At 40.6% G+C, this 9,792-nt stretch overlaps 1 protein-coding gene across 2 annotated transcripts in view; it reads left to right on the top strand.

Moving 5' to 3' along the window:
• The window catches only part of cplane1 (ciliogenesis and planar polarity effector 1), a gene marked incomplete at its 5' end in the record, with an annotated part of 12,610 nt that extends 2,818 nt beyond the window's left edge, over positions 1 to 9,792 (top strand). The window contains 24 exon segments of one of the 2 annotated variants that reach the window (XM_014003726.1): positions 803 to 948; positions 1,033 to 1,118; positions 1,207 to 1,271; positions 1,455 to 1,692; positions 3,202 to 3,558; positions 3,642 to 4,295; positions 4,389 to 4,570; positions 4,652 to 4,727; positions 4,835 to 4,904; positions 5,023 to 5,157; positions 5,355 to 5,423; positions 5,539 to 5,624; positions 5,848 to 6,010; positions 6,093 to 6,352; positions 6,458 to 6,557; positions 6,713 to 6,874; positions 7,053 to 7,095; positions 7,178 to 7,309; positions 7,380 to 7,545; positions 7,636 to 7,688; positions 7,760 to 7,927; positions 8,616 to 8,743; positions 8,866 to 9,128; positions 9,353 to 9,792. In XM_014003726.1, the coding sequence (XP_013859180.1) occupies positions 803 to 948; positions 1,033 to 1,118; positions 1,207 to 1,271; positions 1,455 to 1,692; positions 3,202 to 3,558; positions 3,642 to 4,295; positions 4,389 to 4,570; positions 4,652 to 4,727; positions 4,835 to 4,904; positions 5,023 to 5,157; positions 5,355 to 5,423; positions 5,539 to 5,624; positions 5,848 to 6,010; positions 6,093 to 6,352; positions 6,458 to 6,557; positions 6,713 to 6,874; positions 7,053 to 7,095; positions 7,178 to 7,309; positions 7,380 to 7,545; positions 7,636 to 7,688; positions 7,760 to 7,927; positions 8,616 to 8,743; positions 8,866 to 9,128; positions 9,353 to 9,496 (3,946 nt within the window). 2 annotated transcript variants of the gene reach the window in all.

Below are 9,792 nucleotides of genomic sequence, written 5' to 3'. Positions count from 1 at the left end.
CACCAATTGTGGAAAAAAAATAATGCTGGCTTCCATGTTTTATAGCTAAATAAATATGAATATGTCTTATATATATACAGTGTATATATACTGTATATAGCAATAAGTCAGGTTTGGATTTAAATCAGTAGCTACATTTGAAATTTAATGAAAGCAAGATTGTTAAATAAATTGGACAATAATCTGGCTATTTAGTGATATTTCCACAGCTGTGGTCTTGGCTGGTCTTAAAATAAAATTCCGAGTCCTCAATGTCTGAGACCGAGACGAGACCAAGTACAAATGCTGTCGAGTCCGAGACGAGACCAAGACCATCAAAACGTGGTCTTGAGACCGGTCTTAAGACCAAGACCGGTCTCAAGTACTACAACACTAGGCATCGTGACAATGAATCAGATTGTAGCTATTGAAATTGTGAACTGTTTCTTTGGTTTAGTAAGATACACCTTAATATAATATAGGACAGATTGAAAAGCACATAATAAGAAACATTTTGTTAATATTTTTATGAAAAAGTTAACACTAAGGCATTGATAGAACAAAATACTGTTTGTGAAAAAAAGTTTCCTTTTTTAACCAGGTATTTTATTTGTACTGTAATTAGAAAAAAAATGCCGGGTTTGTTTGACCTCTTATCATAAATGACCTTTGACCCTTTGTTGCCCAAATTTAATCAGAATGAGTACTGGCCCCAGTGGGCGGAGCCATAACACAAATAGCTGTTTACTGTTGTTAATCAAGGCAGTTAATGTTTTTTAATACTCCACTAGATTTATATAAAATAATATATTTATTTTTGCAGTTCTTCTCATACGGATGGCTCAGAGGAGGCAGCATTTCAGAGGATGCCTCTCTCATCGAACCGGCTTCAGCTGAATTTAGATCCTGAGCAGGAATGTGCCAGCTCACAACAGCAGTCTTTTGTAAATGTTCCACCTGAAAAAAAAGGTATGATAAAAAGTTAAATCGTGAGAGTTTCATGTTATGTTTTTTGTTTCATAAAATAAGTAACAGATGTGTCTGATCTTGTAGATAGAAGGGGCGACAGTGAGAGTTTGACCACGTTGTCTTCTGGTTCCAACGAGGACACTTCTAGAAATGTCTGCTCACCTGAAATGGTTAATGCCAACAGATAAAGTCCTAGTCTGCACATGTATTCAGACTGTAACAAAAAATTGAAACAGCTGTTGTGATTTTTCTTAACAGAGTTTCAAACTTGAAGATCTTGACTACTCTGAAAGAGCTAAAGAAATGTCAAGTTCATCCTCTAAGTAAGTTTTGAATTAGAAATTTTGTGAAAGTGTAAAATGATAAAGGAAAGCTTTTATTGTAGGCAAAATAGAAACTTTTTCTGATATTTTCTCATCAGGCTATAAAATGATACTTATGGTTTTACTAGTCTTTTTTAAACTGATTTGGTTCTGATGTTTTCTGTTTTGCTGTTTAATCCACAGATGTTCTCCTGAGCTCCCAGAAGCTCCTCCTGCCGCTCAGCCTAAAACTACTCTTGGTGCAGAACTTACTAATTCAAGTAGAGTGCATCTCCCCAACCCAGCTGTAGATCCTCCAAACCGCCAGCATCAAAGCTCCAGAGTTGGTGCACCTGCTGCAGAATCAGCTTCCTTCAATCAACCATCAATCACTTCACCAATAAGGCAGCGCCTGGGTGAAGACTTACTCCGACTGGTTCAGGTAATAACAGACTAAATGAACACAAGGACAAAGTTGTTGGTACCCCTCGTTTATTGAAAGAAAAACCCACAATGGTCACAGAAATAACTTGAATCTGACAAAAATAATAATAAATAAAAATTCTTTGAAAATGAACAAATGAAAGTCAGACTTTACTTTTCAACCAGGCTTCAACAGAATTCCAAAAAGACAAAAAACTCATAAAACAGGTCTGGACAGAAATGATGGTACCCTGAACTTAATATTTTGTTGCACAACATTTTGAGGCAATCACTGCAGTCAAATGATTCCTGTAACTGAGACTTCTGCTCCTCTCAGCAGGTATTTTAACCCACTCCTCATGAGCAAACTGCTCCAGTTGTCTCAGGTTTGAAGGGTGCCTTTTCCAGACAGCATGTTTCAGCTCCTTCCAAAGATGCTCAATAGGATTTAGGTCAAGGCTCATAGAAGACKACTTCAGAATAGWCCAGTGTTTTCTTCTCAGCCATTCTTGGGTGTTTTTAGCTGTTTTGGGTCATTATCCTGTTGAGAGACCCATGAGCTGCGACTGAGACCAAGCTTTCTGACACTGGGCAGCACATTTCTCTCTAGAATCCCTTGATAGTCTTGAGATTTCATTATATCCTGCACAGATGCAGCAAAGCAGCCCCAGAACATAACAGAGCCTCCATGTTTCACAGTGTTCTTTTTCTTCATATGCTTCATTTTTCAAATTCCAGTCTGGATTTTTTATGATTTGGGGTTCTCCTCCCATTAAGTCCACTTTGGCTCAAACAACAACGGATGGTGCGATTTGACATTGATGTTTCTTTGAGCTTGAAGTTCACCTTTAATCTCTTCAGAAGTTTTTCTTGGCTCTTTTGTCATTCATATTAGCTGTCTCTTTGATTTGTCATCAGTTTTCCTCCTGCAGCCACATCCAGGGAGGTTGACTACAGTCCCATGGATCTTAAATTTCTGAATAATTTGTGCAACTGTAGTTACAGGAACATCAAGCTGCTTGGATATAGTCTTATAACCTTTACCTTTAACATGCTTGTCTATAATTTTCTTTCTAATCTCCTGAGACAACTCTCTCCTTCTCTTCCTCTGGTCCACGTTGAGTGTGATACACACCATGTCACCAAACAGCACAGTGAGTATCTGCAGCCCTGTATACAGGCCCACTGACTGATTACAAGATTGCAGACACCTGTGATGCTAATTAGTGGACACACCTTGATTTAACATGTCCCTTTGGTCACATTATTCAGGAGCACCATCATTTCTGCTCAGACCTGTTTCATGAGTTTTATTTTATTATTTTTTATTCTGTTGAAGCATGATTGAAAAGCAATGTCTGACTTTCATTTCTTCATTTTCATATAATTTTTTATTTATTATTACTTCTGTCAGATTCTAATTGTGGGTTTTCCTTTCATTAAACGAGGGGTACCAACAAGTTTGTCCACATGTGTAAAATAACCTCTTAAACTGAACTCTCGATTGAAGATCGTTATTCTTTTGCAGCACATCAACTATATGAGTCTTAGTGAGGTTATAGGAGCTACTTTTTCCAACCTTCAACAAGCCCAGCAGAGCTTCCCTGTGGCTCCACCTGGACTGAGCTCATCACAACCTAATATTCCAACACCATCCTTTACCAAAATCATCCCAGAGCCCAACATCCCACCTGTTCAAACCATTGCTGCTGCACCTCTAACACAGGAATTTGTGCCAAAATCAGGATCCAGGGACTCCCGCTTTAACTCGGTCTCATCATGTGAGTTTGCAGATCAGCCTATTGTGCAGAGCTCAGCCAAAATCTCCTCAGGGTCCAACCAAAATCTGCTCTGCAATGCCAGTGGTGCAGGTGTGAGTTATCAGGTAAAGATAACATGTTCTGTTCTGTGTGAAAGTTTGTCTTTTTGTTCAAACTTCACTTACAAGTTTTATTTATTTATTGTCAGGAGATGCAGCCACTTTCTGTCCAAGCAGAGTCACCGGAGATTAAACAGAGGAAGAAGATTCCCTCTTCACAGGGGCTCCTGGCCACTGCTGACACCTGTTCTGCTGTTCACAACCCTCCTGTGTCGGCGCCTGCTAGTATCAGAGCACAGAATGACTCTCCTCAGGTGCTGGGCCTGAAGTTACTCAGACTACATCCCTCTATGATGCTTCATGACGACGCTCCACACGGTCCACAGACTCTGCGCACTGCAAACCCTGAAACTATTGAGTCCTATCCTTCCAAGGATAAACACAAGGAGGATCGAGCCACTTGGAAGAAGAAAGGTGGAGAGCAAAGAAATGTGTTTTCAGCTCCAGTGAAACATCTCAGTAATAATCCTCCACGTAATCCAACTCCCAGGACCCCTCAGCCCCAGATGTGGCCATCAGAGAGGCCCGTCGCTCAAGCCGCTTTACCTCATCCTGCTTTTCCAACTTTAACACCAGCGTCGATATCGGGCCTTCGCCTGCTGCAGGTGCAGCACGTTCCCCAAAGCAACATCACACTTCCTAAACTCTCGCTACCCTTTGTCTCCAGACCTGCTGTCTTTTCAGTCCCAGTGACTGGCGCGCCAATGATTAAGCTTCTGAGCATTGATTCTGGACCTAAAATGGTAAGCAGACTTATCGTTGCTTTAAGAGGTTTAGATTTGGTCAAATCAAATCTTGTGAAGGTAACTGTTTGTACAAATGTATCTGTATGACAGATGTTGCCCCGTGCGGTTCCTCCAACTCAAACACTTCGTCTAACCTCCATGGAAGAGTTGAGTCGTTTAGAGATCCGGCGGCGAGATGCTGAAGACGCTCAGCTGCAGCTGCTCAGAGCTGATCTGTCCACCAAAGACTGTAGAAGGCCAGCTAGTCCTACCAGCTGTACCCCCAGCAAGAGGCAATACAGAATAGTTTTGTGCTGCTGTCCTTCCGTATTAGTGACTGAATATTGTACTGACTATTTTCATTTTATTTAAAGGCAGAAGAGGAGAGAGAAGAGCAGAAAAACAGAAGTCACATTCCGTCTAAATGACTCTGTCGTCCCGACACTAAAGGTACATTAGATCAGATTAATTCTAAAGTTACGTATCTATTTTTATGAAGAATATCAGAATATCATTGTCAAACTCTCCTTTATTTGTTTGGTTTGTTATATATTTAGGCAGAGGATTCACCTGCAAGTAAAGAACCTGTGTTTGCTGAAGGGATCGCTCCTACACAAGACGTGACGGGTGATTACACACCGACCAACTAATATTCACTATATTCATCTGGCCTGTTAAAATACAGATGTTAAACGATTAGCAGCTTCTCTAAGTTCTAATGAGCTATTTATTCTTGACCTTCCAGGACCCTCAGACTGTTTGCTGACCGGTCAGAGATTATTGGGCAGGGTCTTTTCCACTTCAGCTGAACTCCATGCCTTTGCTTCTACAAGTAAACGACCCCCTGAGCGCCATGATGCTTTTACCAACACAGACTCAGGTGAGTCAGAAGTGCTGATATTTTAACACAGTTATGATATTCATTCATAGTTTCTTGTATTTTTAGAAACATAAAAAGCTTTTAATGTTACTAGATTCTAAGTCAGAAAATCTAAAGTTAAAAGCATGAACTTGAGGGAAGTTGCTTGAATGAAATGAAAATACAGGATTGTTTTAAATGCTGTCTCTGTTTTCCAGCCTCTTTGCCTGTGCTCGTGGATAAAGCTGTTTCTGTCCACGCCTCGGTGACAACAAGCAGCTCAAAACGTAAGCTGATCTGAAAAAATAGCACTCTGTTATTATTCCACGCAGATGTGATTTAAAGGAATATTCTCTAAATTGTTCTTATTTGAGTTTTATTTATTTATTTATTTTAATCCAGCACAAAGTCCCAGGACTTTTCATGTGTTCTGTGAAGATTCTATTCAAAACACAGAGAAAACCCCACAGAAACCAGAGGAGATGCAGGTGGGTCCACTATTTGCATCACATTTAAAGCGTTAGCAGCAAGATATGTGCTTTTGAATTCAAAACCTGTCTAATCTTATTCACTACAATGAATTCATCATTAATGGTTCATAAATGTTTGAAATAAAGTCAAAGTTTTGATCATTTTCTGTGTCATTCAGTCATTTAAATACATTTTGACATAATAGTTTAAAGTTCTTATTTTATTGTCGTTATCTTTCAGCGTCAGGGTGGCCATCAGTTCATTAGTGTCTTAGATCTAGAGGAACTAATCCCGCATGAAGATCTGTTGCAACGTCGCAGCTCAGAAATACAAGTTATTCCTTCTGAGCCACAACCCTGCGTTGCAGTTCAAGAGAATACGACAAAACCCACCAACTCCACAGGTAGTTTTAGACATTTATATGAAAGACTTCAGAGTTACTGCAGCTCAATTTGCTTCTGTTACAATTTTTTTCTATATCCCAGATATCCCTGTGACGTCTCCGTCGTTCAGTTATGCCGGGCCCAGTGGAGTTTTGGAGAGAATCGTCCGGCAGGACCATGTGACGGTAGCTTCATCTGATTCTGAACTCTGTGGAGCCATAAAGGGCCAGAGCACCGATGGAACCCCCTCCCCACCTCCTGCAGTCCAGTTCTCCTCTCGCCTGTCAGAGCTGGATGCCCAGTTAGCTGCTCTGCAAAACATTGCAGATAATCTTGAGATGGACTTCTTACACTCCAGAACGGTACATCAGCAGGTTTTATAATGGCGCTGCTAGGATGTTTCTATCATTTAGGTTTACAGATAAACTTAAAGATGTTTGTTTGTTTTTATTTGTCTTTGTGTGTAGCTGGTGAACAAAATTGAGAAGCTCTCCTCAGACATGACACCTGGCGTGAAAATGAACGCATCAGTAAAGAAAACTGTCAGAATCTCTGACCCGATGAATGGTAGGACCACAAAACAATCCTCACTGTTTGTGCAATCTTTGTATCTCAGTGAAAACACAGACACATCCAAAGGAATAAAACTAGTGATGCCATTTTAAGAAAAAAAGAACGTCCATACAGCTCTGTGAACAGCAGATTTGTAACATTTGTAACAGCATGGACACCAAGATTCGACTCAGACCAGAAGGCCAGAGAGACGCCTGAAGAAGAGCGTGTTCATAACGACTCCATCAGTCCTGAGACAAATCCATCTCTGTATGATTTTACATCTCATTCCAGCCAACACGCTGTTCCTTCCTACCTCCACACTCCTCCAGGTGAACTCACAGTTTAACTCAACATAAGATGATTTTAATTTATTAGAGTTTGGTGAAAAATTTGTATTCTTCGATCACGTTTGAGCTTAAAGTGATAATAGATGCAACACAGTTTTGTTATGTTTTTGTCGTCACATGTAGTTATAATCAGGCGTTCTCTGTCATCTTGCTCCTATAGGAGTAAAACATCACTTCAGTGAGACCTACAGGATACCTCATGCGTAAGTTGAAGACGAATCCACGTCTTAAAACATTTAAAACATCTTTTGTTCTATAATACACCCCCCTCTCCTTTAATTACAGATGGGAAGATAAGAATCTGAGCCAAACTGAGCTATCTGATACAGCAGATATCTTAGATGAGTTGGTACGGGAAGGCTACTTATCCTCCACTGACTGGAGTTTGTCTGCTTCACAAACTGCACACCATAGCAGGTAAACTACAGACTAGAAGACTGACTGTTAGAATAAACTCTGAGCTCATGAATAACATGGCCCACAGCAGGCAGAGCCGGTGGACATCGCAGAAACCCACGCTTCCTGAAGACGAGAGGAAGGAGCTGAGAATCTGGATGAGGAGGAAGCAAAGAGAACGACTGGCTGCCTATCAGAAGCACAGAGAAAACCTCAGAGAAAGAGAGCACAAACCTTTCTCTTCCCGTCCAACAGGGGTGAGCTAATGCTGCCTTCTCTTCTAAAATACTGCTTTCTCTTATGCTTATTTTCTAACAACATTACTGCTTACCCACTTCCTGCAACAGTCTGAGAACAGAAACCGAGCAACAACTGGGAGAAACAGAGAGGAAGAGGAAAAGTAGGTGCTTATTCATTTGTACTCCACAAACCTCCTCAAGCATTTCACAAACCGTTTCGTTTATTGAACAGGCTCATGCTCCTGAAACAGTACGAGCAGAGGACGCGTGAGGCTTGTTCTTTAGCCGCCGACTTCCTCGGCTCGCCTGAAAACGTGCAGCGGTCTTCACAGACTGATGCTCCTCCTGTGGTCTCCAGCACACGGCTGATTTCTGCTCCTCCACCCAGCAGCGCTCGCAGGTTAGCTTCTGCTACAGTAACAATGAGGATCTTGTCTCGTTAAAATTTAATTGTGAACCGCGTTTCAGTCAATTATTAATTACTGATCATAACATGGGATCAAAATCTGCAGTTACTGACGAGACGAAGTCAGCCGGATTTTTTTGAGTTCTGTGTAAGAAAAATATTTAATATCTAAGTTTAGGGAGCTGTTGCCTGAAAGTGAAGGATTTTATAATTGTAACAGTTGTCAAGACAAATTAATTTCATGTGTTTGGAGCCATAAACAAAATAATAATAATAAAACAGAAGTGCCAAATTTTTTTAAACCAAAATATGTACACATACTGTATATACAGTAAGTGGTTCCCAACCTATTTTCCACTAAGCCCAACTTTTTTACTTCAAAGCCACACCTCTCAAAAACTCATTCAACCACTACCTATTTATCAAAATAATGAAGAGTTACAAATTTTTATTTGGAAAAGAAAAAAGAAGAACTGAGTTATGCAGTTATAATTATTCAAATTGACTTGTTTTGGTTATTTTTTTTATAAATAAATAGTAAACTGAGCAGACAAGGTTATGGGGCCCCCCTTTGCTCTCTGGGTGGGCGGTGGGGGGCAGGTCGGGAACCACTGCTTTATATACTGGTAAGAAAGAAAATTATACGCTTGTTTGGTAAACCAGGTAAAACCTTCTTGTACAGGCCTCACGCTGTATCTGTCAGTGATAAGAGAAGACGTGGGTCTCAGTCAGGACAAGCCCCTCGCCCTCAGTCCATGGAGGGGCGACAGCTGGAGGACGTCCGCAGAAGACTGGGACTCCATCGACCAGGTAACACGCTCAAATCCAATCCAAATACAGTAAATACGTGTATTTTCTACCAAAGCAAAGAACAATATGTTACATTTTCACACTTTATGCATTTATTGTGTAATTTTATTTGTTCATTTTAGTGACCTATTTACCAGGAGATCGTCTGTCCAGAGTAACAAGGCGTGGTATGCTCAGCAATACTAAGAGCCAAACTCAGCATCCTGCAGCCAGTCAGAGTGAGGGGCAGCGGGGTGGACACCAGAAGTTGGGATTAAACAACACCTTTTCCCGCGGAGCCGCTTCAGAAAGATGGATCCCAAGAGAGAAAACACAAGTTGAAAAGACAGAGAGAGTGAACCGCTCAGAGTCAAACAGGCTGCAGGGTCTGGAGGAGTTTGACTTTGTAAGAATCACATTTCTCACTTTATATTTTGTTTCCAACTTCTGTAAATGGAAAAAACGGAATTTACCTCCCGAAGGGATATTTGGCGCTTCAGTTAGGGTTGTGGTTGTTCAGTTGGGGTTTATAATCAATGCAACTATTGCAAACAAATTGTTTTAGTATTTCTTTAAAACATTTTGACTGATAGCGTTGTTTCCTCCTCTGCTTTCCTGTACGTTTCTCAGGTTTTAGGTGAACAGGAAGAGCCCCTCACAGGTGGTGCTTCAGAGATGGACTGGCTGGATAATCTCTCTGAGAGTGCGGGCAGCAGCCTCAGCAAAGTCGATTGGGCTGCCATCGAAAGGATGGTGGCTGAAGAGGATGACTGAGCAAAATAGAGGGGAGAAAGTGCCTTATGAACTCTAATGTAGAATGTGTGGAATGGAAGTAAAATTACATACCTCTGTACATAGGAAGTGTTACAGTGTAACCTTGTGTTGATAGAAATTGCAATTTAATACTTTGTTTACAATCAGCTGTTATGTACATTGAATATCTTATCTGTTTTCATTTATACTTGTAATATTCTTTCGTTCGTTTAATTAATTTACTTGGCTGAATTGTGACGCACTTTGGTCAACTCATGTTTATGTGCTATATAAATAAAATTGACATTGTGAGACTC

The sequence above is a fragment of the Austrofundulus limnaeus genome, unplaced genomic scaffold (genome assembly GCF_001266775.1).
Source record: "Austrofundulus limnaeus strain Quisiro unplaced genomic scaffold, Austrofundulus_limnaeus-1.0 Scaffold20, whole genome shotgun sequence".
NCBI classification, from domain to species: domain Eukaryota; kingdom Metazoa; phylum Chordata; class Actinopteri; order Cyprinodontiformes; family Rivulidae; genus Austrofundulus; species Austrofundulus limnaeus.
Note: the sequence above shows the minus strand (reverse complement) of the source record. Positions and strands in the feature narration are given on the sequence as shown.